The sequence below is a fragment of the Zerene cesonia genome, chromosome 2 (assembly GCF_012273895.1).
Source record: "Zerene cesonia ecotype Mississippi chromosome 2, Zerene_cesonia_1.1, whole genome shotgun sequence".
NCBI lineage: Eukaryota > Metazoa > Arthropoda > Insecta > Lepidoptera > Pieridae > Zerene > Zerene cesonia.
Genome location: NC_052103.1, coordinates 3164712 through 3182978, shown reverse-complemented (window position 1 = coordinate 3182978; position 18267 = coordinate 3164712). Strand labels below are relative to the sequence as shown.

At 31.8% G+C, this 18267-nt stretch overlaps 5 protein-coding genes across 6 annotated transcripts in view; 3 read left to right on the top strand and 2 right to left on the bottom strand.

The window, feature by feature from the left end:
- Window positions 1-1745: 1745 nt before the first annotated feature.
- Window positions 1746-3375, bottom strand: LOC119834980 (transcription initiation protein SPT3 homolog). The gene has a single exon (XM_038359560.1). The coding sequence runs from the start codon at window positions 3070-3072 to the stop codon at window positions 2131-2133; it is 942 nt and encodes a 313-aa protein (XP_038215488.1). The 5' UTR covers window positions 3073-3375; the 3' UTR covers window positions 1746-2130.
- Window positions 3376-3696: 321 nt separating this feature from the next.
- Window positions 3697-5273, top strand: LOC119833926 (iron-sulfur cluster co-chaperone protein HscB). Of its 2 annotated transcripts, none has more exons than XM_038358163.1 (4): window positions 3697-3835; window positions 3916-4207; window positions 4494-4579; window positions 4895-5271. In XM_038358163.1, the coding sequence occupies exons 1-4, from the start codon at window positions 3826-3828 to the stop codon at window positions 5194-5196; spliced, it is 690 nt and encodes a 229-aa protein (XP_038214091.1). In that variant the 5' UTR covers window positions 3697-3825; the 3' UTR covers window positions 5197-5271. The 2 variants fall into 2 exon arrangements, with proteins under 2 accessions (XP_038214091.1, XP_038214099.1); XM_038358171.1 differs by having other exon boundaries at window positions 3701-3839; window positions 4895-5273.
- Window positions 5274-8136: 2863 nt separating this feature from the next.
- Window positions 8137-10911, top strand: LOC119835477 (trypsin, alkaline C-like). The gene is made up of 4 exons (XM_038360320.1): window positions 8137-8185; window positions 8684-8876; window positions 9232-9487; window positions 10603-10911. Exons 1-4 carry the CDS (start codon window positions 8137-8139, stop codon window positions 10909-10911), a joined length of 807 nt encoding a protein of 268 aa, XP_038216248.1.
- A 759-nt stretch (window positions 10912-11670) lies between these two features.
- On the top strand, window positions 11671-16800 carry LOC119834614 (N-acetylglucosamine-6-sulfatase-like). The gene is made up of 10 exons (XM_038359026.1): window positions 11671-11896; window positions 12323-12557; window positions 12634-12693; window positions 13325-13525; window positions 14215-14367; window positions 14579-14746; window positions 15252-15453; window positions 15628-15935; window positions 16236-16352; window positions 16539-16800. The coding sequence occupies exons 2-10, from the start codon at window positions 12444-12446 to the stop codon at window positions 16716-16718; spliced, it is 1503 nt and encodes a 500-aa protein (XP_038214954.1). The 5' UTR covers window positions 11671-11896; window positions 12323-12443; the 3' UTR covers window positions 16719-16800.
- Window positions 16801-17601: 801 nt separating this feature from the next.
- The window catches only part of LOC119834891 (DNA cross-link repair 1A protein), a 10064-nt gene continuing 9398 nt past the window's right edge, over window positions 17602-18267 (bottom strand). The window contains exon 12 of the mRNA XM_038359413.1: window positions 17602-17734. The gene's annotated coding sequence lies outside the window, so the exon portion shown is untranslated. The remainder of the gene's footprint in view (window positions 17735-18267) is intronic.

Here is an 18267-nt window from a genome sequence, read left to right as displayed (position 1 = left end):
TTTTAACTCTAAACCGTATATTTAAGGGCAAAGAAACGTAGATGTAGATGAAACAATTGTGGTTTGGTGACTAGATCTATTAGATAGAAACATTTAGGTTATCTTTCTCATAAGGTGTAGGTATGTAATTTATCCTTTGGTATTTTATGTAAGAACGAACAACCGAGCTGGTGGTTTTCCTTTGCTAGAGCCTCTGTAAATGTGTTGCCCGCTTTAAAAACAACCTTTAAAAGCTAATTTAATAGAAATTAAACATGAAATGATAAATAGGTATCCATTTCGGAAACAAAACTCTGATTAAATAAAATAAAAAGTAATCAATAAAAATTATATACTCTCACTCTGTCATATATAAACAAATACTCCGTTCAATAAAAAAGTGACACTTAAATAATAATTAATTCTTAAAATTTCCAACGCTTTATTGAACTAAATACATGAGTCGGTGCAACTTTCACGAAGCACTCCAACTTAGAAATTGTGTTAGCAACATTAATGGTTAAGGTCCAACCGCGGGGTCCAGAACTTTCTCTACAACACTTGCTTAATTTCTTTCGCATTAACTTCAACTTAAAGTAAATCCTAACATTGTCTTTGTTTACAATAAAATTTCTGAATTGAAGTATAGAAAATGAATGAGGGTCTCTAAATTCGAAAAGTGATTTTCAATTCATGTCGAAGTGAAATGCTAAACGTGTCGCACGTGTGATCGAAAATGATCTCACTTTATGACCCTAACTAGCTGAAACCCGCGACTTTAATCAGGTAATATTCGGGTGAAAGTGGTTTTAATGTGAAAGAGTAAAAAACATCCCTACATTTATGCAATTGAAAATAACGTAACGTAGGTATACATATATGTATAGTACATATACCTAATGCTTTCAGGTGCATAGACGAACTATGAAGAATTATTATTAAAACGCTTATGTGTTAAAAATATTTTTTATTCTCTCCATCAGTGTTAAAATAACTAAAATAGGTATATACGTACCTATTTAACTCTAGTTCAATGTTCCTCAAACTGATTTCTACATACGCCGCTTTTATTAATCAAATCCATTTTATATATAAGTAAAACATCAGATCCTTTTTTGAGATCAAATATAAGAACATGATTTGTCATAACCTGTGTATTTTCTTTTCATGCTGCGCCGGTATTTCTACTAAAGTTAACGTTTATTAGAAGTATACACACTTTAATTTGAATAAATTTTCACATATTACGTTGAAACAATAAAAAATTCCTCAACGCCCACACTTCAATGCCCCAAATTTTTTCTGGATCTCTCACCGCCCCCCTCTAGGCCTTCAGCACCCATAAGGGGGCACTATAGACCACTTTGAGAAACAATGAATAGTTGTAAGGGACCTCTTATAATTACGACATCTATTGAAGTATCCTTAAACTAACTGTTGCAGTGAGGCCGAGTGCCATGGAATAACAATAAAAACAGTTTTATGATATCAATATTGAAATAACCTTTATCTTTTTAAATACTAAAATATAAAGCATAACAGTTTCTTTGATTGGACATGCTAATCTCAGGAACTACTTGATCTATGTGAAAGAATTTTTGTATGGAGATAGTTTCGAGACCCAAGAAAGCTTTTAGCCCGAAAATCCTACAGGCACAGGAACTGCAGGAATGTAAAAAAATCACCATAATTTCCTTTGACATTTGGGTAAAGCTGTAGTTAGTTTTTTATAGTTAGGTTAGCTTTTAATAAATTTAATATTACATCAACAGGTTATGTAAATAACAAACATTATTTTGTAATTTAATTATAACATTCTCAGATTCTGTTATATTACATTATGCACCATAACTACAAACATCATAAAATGGCAATTGATTTAAATCAAAACATTTCATCATAACTTATTTCACCATAAGGTATATTCTGAATCCACCAAAATCTGGATAATAAGTGTAAAAAAACCATTCAACTCTGGAAATACTTAGTAATTTGATCTCTAAAAAGTATTTCTGACATGTCATATAAAATGATCATTAAATAAATTTTTTCAGCATGATCTCAGATTGTCAGCAATATATCTATTTTTAATTCCATTAATGTACTCATTAAAAGTTGAAATATGTGCCAAAATTGTCATTATGATAATAACTATATAGCTATGTATCTTACAGGTAAATCATTATTCATATTCCTGTAGAATAATCCATTCATCCCAACTCTTGGAGTGAAATATCTCCTTAAAACCTCCCTTACTTCTGCAACAGTTATTGCTGGCACTCCTTCATACCCTGATTTAATATACACTGCATTATTCAAACTAAGAGGGTTGCAAAAGTAACCACCTTCAAATTTACTAAACGGATCACCCGATTTTTTTTTGCTGTCCTGCCGAATAAGAAATACTGCATCAACAATTTCCGCTACTGTCTCATAAGCCAAGAAACAAAGAACTTCTAAAGCTGGAAGCGTTATCTTCAATTCTTTGGTTGGGTTTATCCATCTCTCTAATTTAACAAATCCTTTTGAGATACCATAACCTGATCGGAACGAACTACATCTTGCTTTGTGATATGCCTCATATTTCTCAAAAGACATTGCTTCTGTTAATTTTGAAGCTCTGACTTTGCGTAAATAGTCAATCACATCAAATTTAATTTGACTCACTTCATCAGCCTCGTCCAAATCCTTAATTACATCAATGTGAGTTCTTTTCTTTTTGACTAATTCTTTATCATCTTCTATGACAGGTATTACAGCCTCTGCGGTAGGGGTACTTACAGTTGCTGAGCGACTTTTGTCTATTCGATCTAATTTTAGTTGATAATCGTACAATCGCTTTAGCTTGAATGGACTCTTTCTCATCAAATAAATAATATCTGTATTTGCAATTGCTTTCGCGCCTCTCGATATTGAATAATTCAAAGCCTCTTGTATCATTGATCGCAGCTGTTGAAGCACTATGCTCTCCACTAGAACAACTGTAGCAGCATTTGGATTTGGATTATCACCGAAACCGTGCATCATGTTGGAAATTTCTTTCTGAAAATTGGTAACTTCCCCGGTTGAATCGATAGTAAAATATGAAACCATTTTTTAATTGTGAGACAAATATTGTAATAAGTAATAGATTTCCCTGTGTGTGTGTGTGGTTACCACCTAGTTATAGGTTTTGAGACTGATCTGAATTATTAATTATTCCATGGATACCACTGGCACTTCATAGTAGTATAGTTCTCAGTTTAGAAACATTTGGCAAAAGACAATCCAGTTAAACTTAATTCAATTATTTTGTTTGGTGTCTAGTTATTAGTACAGATTAAGAATTAAACTAAGAACTAGTCACTACGTTAATTGTTATGAAGTAGGTACATATTTTAATATAATAAAAAAATCAAAGTCAATGTCAACTGTCCAGTAACAAGTTATTTATCAAAAATTGACAGGGACGTCAACGGCCAACGATCATAAATATTGTAATTGAAATAAGATGAAATAACTAAATAGTTGCAGAAAACACAGTAACTAGGATCAGCGTGTAAAAATAATTTGTGTTAAATTTATTTAGATTAGATTAGATGAATAAATTGCAATTTCAATATTGATGATTTCTGAACGCACATAACAAATGTCAATAATCAGCTGATTTTGAAATCTCTGTCATAAGTATCTTTGATAATAGATATCAGCTATCATTCATAAAATAAAATTGAATTGAATTGATATCAGCTATGATAATGATATATTTTTTATTTACGTATATATTATAATTGTTTGCATTATAAATTGACGTTGATATAAATATTCAACATTTGTCAAGTGATACTATGTCCATGGTCAAAATATATGAAGTCTAGTAGGTTATGAGTTTTTGTATTGACATTTTGACCTTCGTGATTTTTCAGTTTTCGTAACATTTTCTTATCTACTTTTCAGGTCTAACAATAAAAATTATGAGTCTAGGAAGAATATTTAGTAATTTGACTAGACAAAGTGTTTTTTTTAACAAATATCGTTTAATATCATGTTGGTCATGTGGTAAAGATCAAACTAGTCTCATAACGAACTTATTCTGTTCGAACTGCAAGGCTCTACAAAATCCCGATGATAAGGATAATTATTTTAAACTAATGGGAATAAATGAAACATATGATTTAGATGAAACCGATTTGGCGAAAAGATACAAAGAACTACAAAAATATTTACATCCAGACAAATATGCTAATAGGTATGTATAAAAATGCCGATTGGGCAAACTGATCTTCTGATCTTCACATCTCAGAAAATATTAATATAGATATATAATAATTATAATTAATATAATTTATTGTTAGTTAAATAAAATTATCTTGAAATATAAATTGATTGTTGATTTTTGGGTGTGGGTGTTGGGGTCACATTGGCATGAATTGGGCCAGCTACAACCCACCAGCCTTTTTGCAGACTTTTATGTTATGAAAAAAATACTTAAATACCCAACAATTTTAAACTAAACATAACCTTCCGCTTTGCAGGGATCAAAAAGAACAAGAAATATCAGAAAAATATTCATCGTTAGTTAATGAAGCCTATAAGACATTGTTAGAACCATTATCGAGAGGTATGTTTATTGTGATTAATAATTAGTCTCAACCCTTATTCCTTCATTTTATTCAGACTAATTAAACATGCTTTCCTAATACGTAACAGTATAGATCATGATTTTTAGACTGTTCCAAATTATTCCTCCACAATCTATATTTTTTATTCTCATATTCTGACCTCATATTCTGTTAGTGATTGTGACTGTGTAAATGCTATTGACTTTACTTTTTTTCCATACTATTGTTTTATATTCCATTTTTGACAGAACACTTGCAATACTTCTCACATACAGTTCGCACATAAAATTTATTTTTACATATTTTAATTACAGGTATTTATATGTTACGCCTAAGAGGGAAGGAAATACCTGAAAGCACAGAACTTGATAGGGAATTTTTAATGAAGATCATGGAAAAAAATGAAGAAGTTGAAAATGCTGAAACAGAAAATGAAATTATGAAATTAAATAAAGAGAATAAAGCCATTATAAAAGATCTGCAGAAAAGAGTCTCAACTGCATTTTTTGATGGTGATTTAAAAAGAGTAGTGAAACTGCTTGGAGAAATGAAATATTACACCAGTATTGATAACCAGATAGAAGCTTCTATAAGAAACAAAGGGATAATAAGATAAAATCAAAACTTATATTAAATCAATTTTGTTACTGTTAATGTACATGAATACTATAAATATTAAAATTTATTCTGTTAGAAGTTGAAACCTGTTATGAAATAATACAAGCAATAACTGCTTATTTTTTTGTTTTGTTTACCATATAACACATATACATTGTAAATATAATACATAAGCAGGTAACTATTTTCAACCTTCTTCCAAATAAAGGAGGAAGTTATCAATTCGCCTGCATTTCTATTGTGTTTTACTTTAACGCCAATAAAATTGGGTGAACCGATTTTGCTGATTTTTTTTACTTGAAAGCTTACACCTCCCATGAGCACCTATTTAAATTTGATTTGGTTATGACAATTTTTCGCTAAAAATACTTTTGCGGACTAGCTGGCACTGACCAATAAAGTTGTATACTTTTTAATTTTACGGATTTACTTTTTTCGAAATTATATAAGCTATAATGTTTTATTACACATTGTCAATTTATTAACCACTTTATTCTGTCAATATATGCAGCAAAAAACGGTTCAGATAACTAAAGTTAACCCCCAAAACGGTTCTGAAGGCAGTGTGCCGTCTGGTATCGGGTTGCATAGTCTCAACCAGGCGTGTCTTCCACATGAAATGTCTGCTTGTTCTGTCACTTTTTACATAAAAAGTACTGACATAGGTACTCAGTTTTGAGTCACAGGCCGTTCTGAACATATACTTACTAATAATTCGCCCTGTCTTGCAAAACCCAAAAAGCAGTGATCATAATTCGTAATTTTGAATTGAACGATTTTCTTTACAAAGCAGTATGTGTTCAGGTTTCGCTCACCTATGTATCACAAATAATATAACCGTACGGGGTACCTAGGGAACGATCACGCAACGGATATGACCAGTAGAAATTATTTTTAGTTTTATAGCATTGAAATGCTTTATAAATGAGAAATTTTGAAAGTATAGAGAAAATTTGTTCACGAGGCGGGATCCAAACCCCGTTGTTGGGCAAACCGTAGCAATCTCGCCTCGTGATTAAATTTTTTCTATTCTTTCAATATTTCTCATTAGAAATTATTTCCAGAAGGTATATAAAATAGTCTGGGGTATGTACCATCCTTCGTATGTACTTACGTTAGTACGAAGGCTTCCTTTAGTAGTACTAGTATAGCATTATAGTATCTGTGGTAGTACTTCGTTACGTAGTACCTTTATAAAGGCAATAAAGTTGCAAACAACTCAGTTCCTGGCGTATATACGGTAAGTTAGATTTATATTTAAAATTACAGGTATAAACGGATTTCATTCAGATAGTATTAATATCCACTCAAAAGTCGTAGGTATATCGTAGATAACATCAATAAATCTCTCAAGAATTTCAGAGATCGACGATAGTGGCACACTCTTTAGTGTAAAATTAACTACTTTTACCCCCACGTACTTATACATACACTTATATACTGATACACGTATAGATTTTAGAGTTAGTAATTATTCCGTCGACGTACCTACTTCTAGTCTCAGGTCCCATAGGGGCTTGCAATTAGCAATTATCTAATTTAACAAAACAAACATAGACAATCTATATGTTTGTTTACTATCATTAATAAGGATCCCCCTCTTTCATATACATTTTTAAAATAAAGAGGTATAATTTGTAAATTTGTGAGTTAATGTCGTTTTATAGAAAAATATCTGGATCTACTTAACCGTTTTTTTATTTAGCATACCTACCAAGTCGTCGACAAAATTTTATTTTGTTTTTAACCGGGTCAAACCAGACGGAGCCAGAACGAGCGGCTAGTATAAATATAAAACGATTAGGATAACCTAAAATATAAATTATAGTTGATGCGTACTTGAAACTTCCAATTTCTAATTAACCAAAACACTTTCGAGATGATTGATGGTCATAATTTTCTACAACGAACAAAGTACTTATTATTATTTACTTGACCATACAATATATTAATCGCATTAACAATCTTGATACTTTATAGCTATTATTATTGTTTATATTATTATTGAGCAGCAATAAAAGTTCAGTATTTTCATAGCTATAAAAATAAAGTTAAATTTAATGCTTAATTTTATGGCATTCAATTGCTTCATAAATGCGAAATTTTAAAAGAAAATACATTCACACGATCTCATACACAATCACATTTGTAAAACATTTAAATATAATGAAAACATGCTGCTGCGATTGGTTCGGCGAATGGGGAGCCGGAGGCTCATATCCATAGGTTACTCGGATTCAAATCAAGCCTCGTGATGAATTTTTTTCGATACTTCATAAATTTTGGAAAAAAGTAAGTATATCATAAAAGCATGAGTATGTATGTATCACTTCCGGCGTAAAATTTATTGTCATACACTGTAACCATTATTATATTGAAACTTATATTGAAATTTTTGTTACAGCTAAAAACCGTTTTCCGTTCGAATGAACCCTACTTAGAACTGGTTATAAATGCCTTTGTTACAACTAGTTCTTACTAGATAAACCGCATTAAAATCTGGAATTAGCCAACTAGAGTTTTATTTTGTTCCATATTGGATTCTACTTCTGTCGGAAACTTCCTGAAATCGAGTTTGGGATTCACCGTTCATTGCCGCGGCATGCTCACATGGGTCGCTCTGCTTGCGCGGCGGTTAAGAGCCAACCTTACATGTTCCTCAAAAGCCTTTTTTTTTTTTTAAATGTTCATTACAACTAATTCTCACTAGGAAAAACGCGTTCTAACTAAAAACGAGTTATAACGGTAACTTAAGTATCATAACTGCATCATCGGAGTACAAAATACTTAGGCTTACCTTTACGACTTAGGTATGTTATTAAATCACCGTAATACATATACCTTTAAGAAAGTATCGTACTAGTTGCGATTCATCAGTCGAAAGAAATCTTGCAAGGTACACGAATACTTACTGCCTGTGCCAAAATAATTTAAAATCATGTTTATATTGCATATTCAGTGCGTGTTATTATCATTATTTGTAACAGGTTAGTACTCTTTTGAAATATAACCTACTGCAAAATTATTAGACTAATATATTAAGTACAAATCAAAAAGTTTTTTGACATATTTTGTGTAGCTTCTTAGATTATGATCAATTTAATTTGTTTACATATCAGCTTCTTTTTAGCAGGCTAGAACTCTTCTGCTAATAATGCACGCTTCAACTAGGCTTCACCTGTATCACAGATAACGTAATAATATACAAGCAACCTCCTTAATTAGACTCGATTTTAACCCGCTTGAACTGACATATTTAATTCAAACTTTTCCATACGAATAAGTTACATGTAAATTTATTTGATTCTACCACTGAAGAGTGTTTTTTTTTCCAAACCCTTAAAATTATTATTTTCTATACATTCATAAGTGGAAAATATTATTTAACTAAAATAGAACATTAACCTATGTTTACATTTTTGTAATTTCTTCGCCATTTTAGCAGAATCGATATTATTTGAATTGACAATTTAAATATGTTTCAGTACATTGCCAAAGCATCCGTGTATTAGGAGGGTCACCGACCACTATACAACAATTCCCAGTTATAGCCCAATTGTTACTAGACCCCTGGGGTAGCGGCCAATACTCTCAACATTGCGCAGGCGTCATCATTACATCTCGGCACATTCTTTCCACAGCGCATTGCTTTCAATATAATAGAGAAACTGGTAACAAGTAAGATCCCATATATTTTTGTAACTTTTGATTGATTTCCAAAAAATCATAGGTATTAATTAAACTATCTTTATAAACAATTAAATTTTAAACATACACAACCTCTGAAGTTATGTTTTATTTTTATGCTCATACGAATTAATAACAAACTACAACATTGCATATAACATATACGTCTTCTGGGGATTTTTTTTAAATATGTTTTCAAGTGTTTTCATTACAAACATAAAAAATATTTAACAGCCTATAATATATGCAAAATAGCCATGTATTATACATGTAGTATGTATGTGGGGTAGTTTATTTTAAAGAGCAATTTAATCTTAATCTAATGATACTTACACATTTGTTCTAGTTACACTTATCCCGACTTTTGGAGGGTACGAGTTGGTTCATCCTTCCGCTCTCGTGGTGGCGTCTTACATAAAGTAAAGGCGATTGTACCGCATAGAGAGTTCGACAAGTATTATTTTACTAATGACGTTGCGATAGTCGTGCTAAGTAAGAAAATCCTGTTTGGCTCTACGACACGACAAGCTACTATAGCTAATAAGGGTACAGAGTTGAAACCGAATTCTCTTTGCACTCTTATTGGATGGGGTGTAACACAGGTGAAAATATAATTACCTATTTTTAAAGTAAAATTAAATCGCCTCCAAATTCCCAGAATTTTACGAATAAAAAAAAGAATCATCAAAATTGTTTTACCTTGTATATAGTTCTGAAGTAATAATCACAAAAATAAATTCAGTTGAATTGAGAACTTCTCCTCCTCCTTTTTTGAAGTCGTTCTAAAATGAAAAACAGACTCACTTTCAGGGATCAACTAAAAAAATATGGCATTGAGATTTTTGACAAAAACCAAAAAAATCAAACAAATTTACTGCTAATTATTAAGTCTATGAGTAGCTAGATATAGAAAAAGCATTTAAACAGCTTTACATAATTACGCATTTCAATGCTATAAAACTAAAAAAAATAAGCTTTACATAATTTATTGTATTCGGATAATGTAATGTAATATTGCGTTATTTAACTACTTTAAATCGTCATGCATTATTTTATATCAGGATATGTATCCATTCATAAAAACCTTACATTATAATGAAAAAAAGTTGAGAGGTGTCCAGGGACATCCGGATGGAAAGAAGTTCCTTTCGATTCTATAAGAGAGAGAAAGAGAGACAGACGGAGAAATCATTCGAACGCCGCACAGCTAACAATAGCTTACTATAGCAAAAAGTGTCGTTACAACTTTTCGTGAGATTTTTTTCCGTCTAGCCCCCTTTCACAAGGCGCGATAAGGAACTTCGTTCAAAAAAAAATCAAACTATATTAAAATATAACAAATTGAATAAATAAGTTCTCTTCAACCAAAAATACGTCGTCTTACGTCGGTGCGTAAGACGTTTTGCTCCAGATTCTAAAATGAATGATTCTGAAATTAATGTTGTATCAAACATGAAATGGATGTCTATTGATAGAAAACCCACGAAGTTATCGAGTAACATAACAAAAAATACCTTCGAATTGAGAACTTCCTTCGGTCGGTTAAAAAGATAAACCAATTTACTAGCACAAAAAATTGAACTTCATTTTAAAAGTGATTAATTACAACGCAAATGCCAGAGGCAAAACAAAGCAATAATCCGTTAACACAGTTCATTTCTTCAACGTATGATTTACACCTACCTACTTGTAAATAAAGTATATTTTCTGTTTATAGGTAGGAGGCCAACAATCCGATCAGTTGCAGTTAGCAACGATTTTCACCGTTGATCAATCCGATTGCCGATTCCGATATAGAACTATTGGATCCATTATCGCAGACTCAATGTTTTGCGCCGGTCGAATTGATGTGGACGGCATAGACGGATGCTTCGGGGATTCTGGAGGACCATTGTTTTATAAGGGAGTGGTCACAGGATTAGTTTCGTTTGGGTATACGTGTGGTAACCGATATTATCCAGGTGTTTACACGAAAATTTCGTATTATATAGATTGGATAGTGAATGTAATTAGAAGAAATAAATAATAGTCTCTTTTTTAGTAATTGTTTTATTAAAAAAATAATAATCCAGTTTCGGAATGAGGAATGAATGATGAGAGTCTTAAAGTCTGTAACTATGTGTTATGTGTTTAACTAAAAACTAGAAATTAATTTTTAATTTTGAAATCAATTGATAAACAATGTAAAGTCGAATCACTGTATATATAGAGAAAGCATGTATAATTGTGGAAGAAGTGATGGGCGCCTTAAAGATTTTTTATTGTTGATTCAATATAACGTTAAACTAAAAAAAACATGTAAAAAGCACAGTTTACATTCAGAAATTATGATCAACGATTACAATAATTTTTTTATAATAAATTAAGCAATTCTCAGCGATAGCTCAGTGTCGGTTTTTTTCTACATCAAAGAATATAACAGAAGAATAAGAATATATAAAATAATTGATTACGCTAATTGTTGCAACTTGGTACTTGAGCTGCTTCAAGTACCATTGTCGTTCATAAGTGAATTCATGAGCAATTATCTCTAAACCTTCATGTAGCCAACAGATTCAAGCACAATGAGTATTATAAATATACTGAAAAATGTGTTTTTATATCCCGATAACCTCGTAGTTGTCCATTACCTTCACGTGGAAAAAAAAATAAACACTACTGCTCAGTGTTTAATTTTAATTTTTTTTTCATATTTTTCTGACTGTTAATGATATTTGATCGAAGTGTATATGCAAACATTTTTATATCACTGAAAGTAAATCACTCGCAAGTCGCAATAGATAGAATTTTTATCTGTCAAGTGTCAGTGTCAACTGTCAATGTGAGTCGCTATTGTGATTAGAAAAATTAATGAAGTTTTCTCTCATTTTCCTACTAATCTTATAAAAATTGAAGTTTAAATAGACTCTTGTTACTAAAGCTAGTTCAAAACAAAATTTCTTATATAATATAATGGGCAGCAAAGGCGCAGTAGCATTTGTTAAGGACTTGTATAATGATCCCTTCAAATGGTAAGTGCGTCGCATTAAGTCTAACCTATATTGCTATTAGAAAGCATATGTAAAAATTTATTAGTTTTATGTAAACAGAAGTTTCAAAAATATTATCATCGTAATCACCCCTTTTAAGTTTACATTTTTATTTTCGAGTTACAATTCATACTATTTATCTCATTCTATAAAAAAAGCAGTAGGAGAAAAATTGAGAATTTATTGAATATTTGTCGCAGATTTTAATAATACTTAACAAAACTTGCAATAAAATATCAAAGTTTAAATTACTTTCATTAAACAATTCTGCATGATTATTAAAGCAATAGTTGAAACCTTATCAATGTTAAGGACAGTCACCTCACTTATTGTTATCTTATTGACATAAACTTGAATAGTATTATTATATTCTGAATTGTATAAAATACTATATTTCTTATCTTGCAGGTCAGTTATGAAGAGTATAGGTTTCTTTGCAGTTGGAGTTTTAGTAGCCAGTGAGTGCACAGGATTGGAACTTATGCCTGCAGTACCACAATAAGTTTAACTTGTATAGTTTGTTAGCAAAATGTTAAGTTATATTCTGTTCTCACTACTCCTGCACACAGCAATGTGTCAGGAAACAAAACCTAATTTTGTTGTTATTCTCACTGATGACCAGGATATCACACTAGGAGGAATGGTTAGTAAATGATTGTTGATTAGTATGAATGAATAAATAAATTGAGATAAACATGCCGTTTTATTTTCATTTGCAGACCCCTATGAAGAATGTGCAACGATTCATTGAGAGAGAAGGGACAAGTTTTGCAAATTCTGTAAGTTCTTTTGCTATGTAAATTATTACATACAATTTGAACTTCATTCCTAAAATATAGCTATATAACTCACTCTCATATAAAAAAGATCACTAACTGTAATAAATTTTTATGTCATTAATATATTATCTGATATGATTGTTATATTCCCATAACTAGCATTGCGTGACATTTACTCAACACTATACTTCAAACTACTCTAAATAAGTGTGTAATCTATATTGACCTTTATTGAACTGCACTTATATACACTGTTCATTTAATGTATAAATGTCTAGACAAACCAAATTCACTTTTTTTATAACAGAGCAAGCTGAGGAGCATGTCATCTGATGTTATAAAAATTAAAAGAAAAGTAATCACTCAACTCATAATGATCACTCATTATTTACATTATTTACATAAATAACAAACAGGAGATCTGAAATTAATTTTTTAACATATTATCACATAATAAAAATGTTCAATATATAGTATTAAGCAGAGGCAAATGCTCTGTATTACATGATTAAATTTTTTTTATTTTTGCCAACTCCTGAAACAGTACAACCTTATAACATGGCTCAAGACATATATCCATTATAATAGCCACAGTGTACTTGAAATAATATTGTTTAATACCAATCTTCAGTATGTAACGTCACCGATCTGTTGCCCGAGCCGCGCCAGCTTGCTGACCGGGCTGCATGTGCATAACCATTTGACGTGGAACAACAGTATCGCCGGTGGATGTTACGGCAGATACTGGAAACGCCTGGAATCACGCACATTCGCAAACATATTGAAGAGTATCGGGTATAACACATTCTACGCTGGAAAGTATTTAAATAATGTGCGTATTAAAAATAGTTGTCTCGAAAATCCTACTGCCCTACTTCCTACTGACTAATATTATAAATGCGAAAGTTTGTAAGGATGTGTGTGTGTTTGTTGCTCTTTCACGCAAAAAGTACTGAACCGATTGCAATGAAATTTGGTACGTAGACAGCTGGACAACTGGAATAACATAGGCAACTTTTTATCCCGATATTCCTACGGGATACGGACTAACGCGGGTGAAACCGCGGGGCGCAGCTAGTATTTAATAATTTTTTATTGAAAGTTTTGCTATTTGCAATAGAAAAGGTTAATTGTTAAGACTATCCACATCGAACCCAGATCGTAAGTGAATTATTCTGTATCATTTCCACGTCATTTCTATGATCTTCAATAGGTAGTTGAATCATGTTCAAAATCTTTGAAGAATATGTATTTTTATAAGAATATTCAACATTAGTATAATAAGTAGATAATTGCTGGCAAATTTTATAAATATGTAAAATGTATAAAATTCTAATATATGTATTTGCCCGCGGCTTCGCCCGCATTCGAATTGTTAACTTATACCATTCTCGAATCCACCTGAAACAATATAAATCATTAAAATCGGTTCAACCTATTAGGAGTTCAGTGACAAACACACGCATATAAGACATATCTAAATATTACATGCAACTGTTAATTTTTTTTTTCTATATTTAGTATGGCGCTAAGGACGCTGGGGGCACCACACTCGTGCCACCGGGTTGGAGCGAATGGCACGGCCTTGTGGGAAACTCTGTGTATTATAACTATACTATATCTAATAATGGTGTGCCTACACACTCCACCGACTTATATCTCACAGATATTATCGTAAGTATCTTCAAATTGATAACAGGGATTACTGTATCATTATATTATATCCTGTGAAAACTTATGAAAACTTCAGGATCGTTTTTTTCCGAGAAAATATGGTTAAAACTGTTGTTCCAGAATTTTCTATGCATAGGTTATGGAACTGCACATGATTTTTTACTATTAATAATATTAGGTATATTAAAAATTATATGTTTTATAATTTCAGCGTGATCTAAGCGTTGCTTACATAGAGAACCAGACAGAATCTCAGCCATTCCTAATGGTGTTAGCCCCGCCCGCCCCGCACCAGCCCTTCACCCCCGCGCCCCGACATAAGGACGCATATAGCAACCTAACCGCTGTCAAACATCCCAACTTTAATATACCCGCTACGGTAAATATATGGAATCATTAGTTCTTAATATGTGAAGTATGCTTCCAAATAGCCGCTTGTTCCAGCTGGTCCCGAACTGAGTCGTGTTAAAAAAATAGGCTATGTCACTAGGAAACGACGTGACTTTCCAATGGTAAAACTAATTTTCAATCATCAAGATGCAAATCTCAATATCAATATATAACATTTAAATAATCTGTGGCAGTACTAACATTGAAATCAAATTGAAGTATCAGGAAGATTTGAAGTCTTCAAATACCTATTGTGGTATAATAAACTACAAATATCGATATAATATAGTCCACTGGTATAAACTAGATTATTATACTAATTTTACCGATAATATCAATTGTATTATTGTAATGTTTTTTTGTCGTCTGATTTTTTAACATTAGAAGGCATGTAAAATAAATTTTTAGTAAATACTTCTATCTAAAATATGTCCTCTAAAATAGGCTATATAAATTACATCAATAAAAATGTTGTTCAATAAAATATCTCACAGGGCAAGCATTGGCTGCTACAGATGCCGCCTTCCCCTCTTCCAGAGACAATGATGCCAGAATTAGACAGAGTGTATCGTTCTCGATGGGAGAGTCTACTGTCTGTGGACGAAATGGTTGCGGATGTTGTTGAAACACTTGATAGCAACAACTTGTTGGATAATACATATTTGATTTACACTTCAGATAATGGCTATCACATTGGTTTGTATTTTTTCCAATAGAAAATTGGCGTATATTTTTCATATAAAATCCTTCTAAAAATGCAAAAAATAAAACCTTCTCATAAATAGTTTACAGAAGATTGTCTATAATTATCCACTACAATTGATACATAATACGCAAAGTGTACCTTACCATTCATCTTATATTCTTCAGGTCAATTTGCCCAAGTATATGATAAAAGACAGCCATATGAAGCAGATATAAAAGTGCCTCTAATCATAAGAGGGCCGAACATTGGGAAAAACATCACTAACAATCAACCAGTACTTAACATTGATCTCGCTCCAACTATCTTGGAGTTAGCTGGATTAACTGCACCCAAGTCTATGGATGGAAAACCTATAAAGTTCAATATTGACAAGGATATGGAAAGAAATATGCTAGTGGAATACTATGGGGAAGGAAGAGATGGTACTGTTGATCCGGAGTGTCCTTGGATATATGATAAAGATAATTTGGCGGTGAGTACCATTATCGTAATTATTCGTAATGACTAAGACGGCCAGTATCGTGTCTCTGAAGTACTGCAGTTGTCACAATGTAGACATGTTCACGGAATCAGCAACTATCTAAATAAGTCACCATCATCCCTGGGGGGGAGGGCGGAGTCGAAATTTTCTTAAAAGTTGAGACGCACAAAAAGTACTACATCAATTGGTTGAAACCCACTGAGTTATTGAGTAACAAAGATAAAAGAATGTAAAATTGAAACTCTTTTGTTAGTCGAAAATTCAGATACATAAGCTGTTTACTTGTTTCAGCAATGCTATCCTCAGTATGATTGCAAATGCCAAGATGCTAAAAATAATACTTATGCATGCTTGAGACACATTTCCAAAAGAATCAATATGAAATATTGCGCATTTGCTGATGAACAGGTATGTATAAAAAATTGTTATGGGTTTCTCTAGTTTATTTAATAGATCTATAAAGCCTGATGTTTTATTTAATTGAGAATGGAGAGCACAAGACGAAATTTGACTGAATTGTTAAAATTGTTTGAACATTCAAAACTAAAAATACTTATTGTATTAAAAAATATGTGTATTATGTGATTTTTACAGAATTTCAAAGAAATGTACGATCTCAGTACAGATCCATATGAACTCGATAACATCATAGATGAAGTGCTGCCATCTGTGAGACATTGGTACAAACTAACTCTCACCCAAATGCTCTCATGCAAAGGAGCTGATAATTGCGATAATCCCCTGGAAAACCCCAAGCTCTATTCAATATTCTAAAACATTTCTCTGTAGTAGTAGAAATTCTGTGTAGATGTTGAAAATGTTTATGTCATAAGCTGAATAAAAATTATATAAGTCCTATGTTCTTTATTTTCACCTATCTATATATATAAAATTCTCGTGTCACAGTTTTCGTTGCCATACTCCTCCGAAACGGCTTGACCGATTCCTCTGAAATTTGGTAAGCATATTGGGTAGGTCTGAGAATCGGCCAACATCTATTTTTTATCCCGATATTCCTACGGGATACGGACTTACGCGGGTGAAACCGCGGGGCGCAGCTAGTATTTCTATATATACACCTATTTATATATTTTAACCGGACTATAATTTAAATATTCTGAGTTTCTTTCACAATTATCTAAAACATGATCTTGGTAATTAAATGTAATTTTTGCAACATAAGTATCATATATTGTAGTGTGTTATGACGTACATTAGACAATTCTTATGTAAGACCATATTTATTGTAACTATAGCCATAGAGAATTTAGCGCCCCCGGAGCAGGACTTTTATTTATCTGGTCAGTCTTTATATTAATAGTTAATCGTTAGCCTTACAAATGTCATACAATCGTAAAAAATCTGCTAATACAACGGACTTTAGATAGGTACGTCTAGCTGCGACTGCGAGACGGCAAATCTCTACGTTATTTTTTTTTTAAACAAACCCGGTATGGGTTGTTTGTATGTGGTTATATTGTTCATAGGAGTTAAACACTGACACTAACTCGAAAAGATTTTTTTTTTCTCTTTTTTAAGACAAACTTTCATCAAAGAACATGTTATATTATTTCCTACCTAGATCCTTTGCATGTTCGAAGACTTCTTTTCTGTCTGAAATTATCTTAAAATAAACTTTAGTAAAAAACACAAACAATAGGTATCAAAATTTTAATTAAATCATCGCAAAGAAAATAACATTTTCATAAATTATATTTATAATACTAAAATAAAAACATCAAAAATACATCACAGTCGAAGTAATGGCAGCATAGGTCGTAATTTTGAATCTGAAACAAAAAAATCATTTATTATCAAATAGAAATCTTAAAACCCTTTAATCAAATTTTTAGTTATATAACATTCGTATGTGCTTTATAAATGAGAGTTGTTTAAAGAATAAATAAATGCACATGAACCCGAAACAGTAGAAGAAAATCGATTGCTGGGGCGGAATCACGGGTGGCCGAGAGGCTTTAACGCCAAGCCTTCGCCTTCGGTTTGGCAAAATGACGCAGGTTTAAATCAATTTTCTTTTTCAATTTATAATTTTCATTAATAAAGCCATAAAACTAAAAATTTAATTCTATCTTATTCAGATGAGTTAAAGTCGGATTTACAACGCACCAAAACACCGGAGTCGAGTAGCGGTAAGGTAAGGTTCCTAATTATTATTAATCATCGGATGTTAGTAGGGAAAATATTATCGCGTGATATTGATTTCACTATCTTTTTGAAAGTTGCAACATTTTCCAGACATATTATATTACGCCTCTCATATCCCCAGTATGCCAGTCTAGCATACCGAACAAATTCCTTCATA

Bases quoted from the DNA above. Each gene is read 5' to 3' on its own strand.
- LOC119834980 (XM_038359560.1), bottom strand. From the start codon at position 3,072: ATGGTTTCATATTTTACTATCGATTCAACCGGGGAAGTTACCAATTTT.
- LOC119833926 (XM_038358163.1), top strand. The intron at 4,208-4,493 runs GTATGTATAAAA...TCCGCTTTGCAG, and splicing joins CCAGACAAATATGCTAATAG to GGATCAAAAAGAACAAGAAA. The intron at 4,580-4,894 runs GTATGTTTATTG...TTTTAATTACAG, and splicing joins GTTAGAACCATTATCGAGAG to GTATTTATATGTTACGCCTA.
- LOC119835477 (XM_038360320.1), top strand. From the start codon at position 8,137: ATGTTTATATTGCATATTCAGTGCGTGTTATTATCATTATTTGTAACA. The intron at 8,186-8,683 runs GTTAGTACTCTT...AATATGTTTCAG, and splicing joins ATTATCATTATTTGTAACAG to TACATTGCCAAAGCATCCGT. The intron at 9,488-10,602 runs GTGAAAATATAA...TTCTGTTTATAG, and splicing joins TTGGATGGGGTGTAACACAG to GTAGGAGGCCAACAATCCGA.
- LOC119834614 (XM_038359026.1), top strand. From the start codon at position 12,444: ATGTTAAGTTATATTCTGTTCTCACTACTCCTGCACACAGCAATGTGT. The intron at 14,368-14,578 runs GTAAGTATCTTC...TTATAATTTCAG, and splicing joins TATATCTCACAGATATTATC to CGTGATCTAAGCGTTGCTTA. The intron at 15,936-16,235 runs GTGAGTACCATT...TACTTGTTTCAG, and splicing joins ATGATAAAGATAATTTGGCG to CAATGCTATCCTCAGTATGA.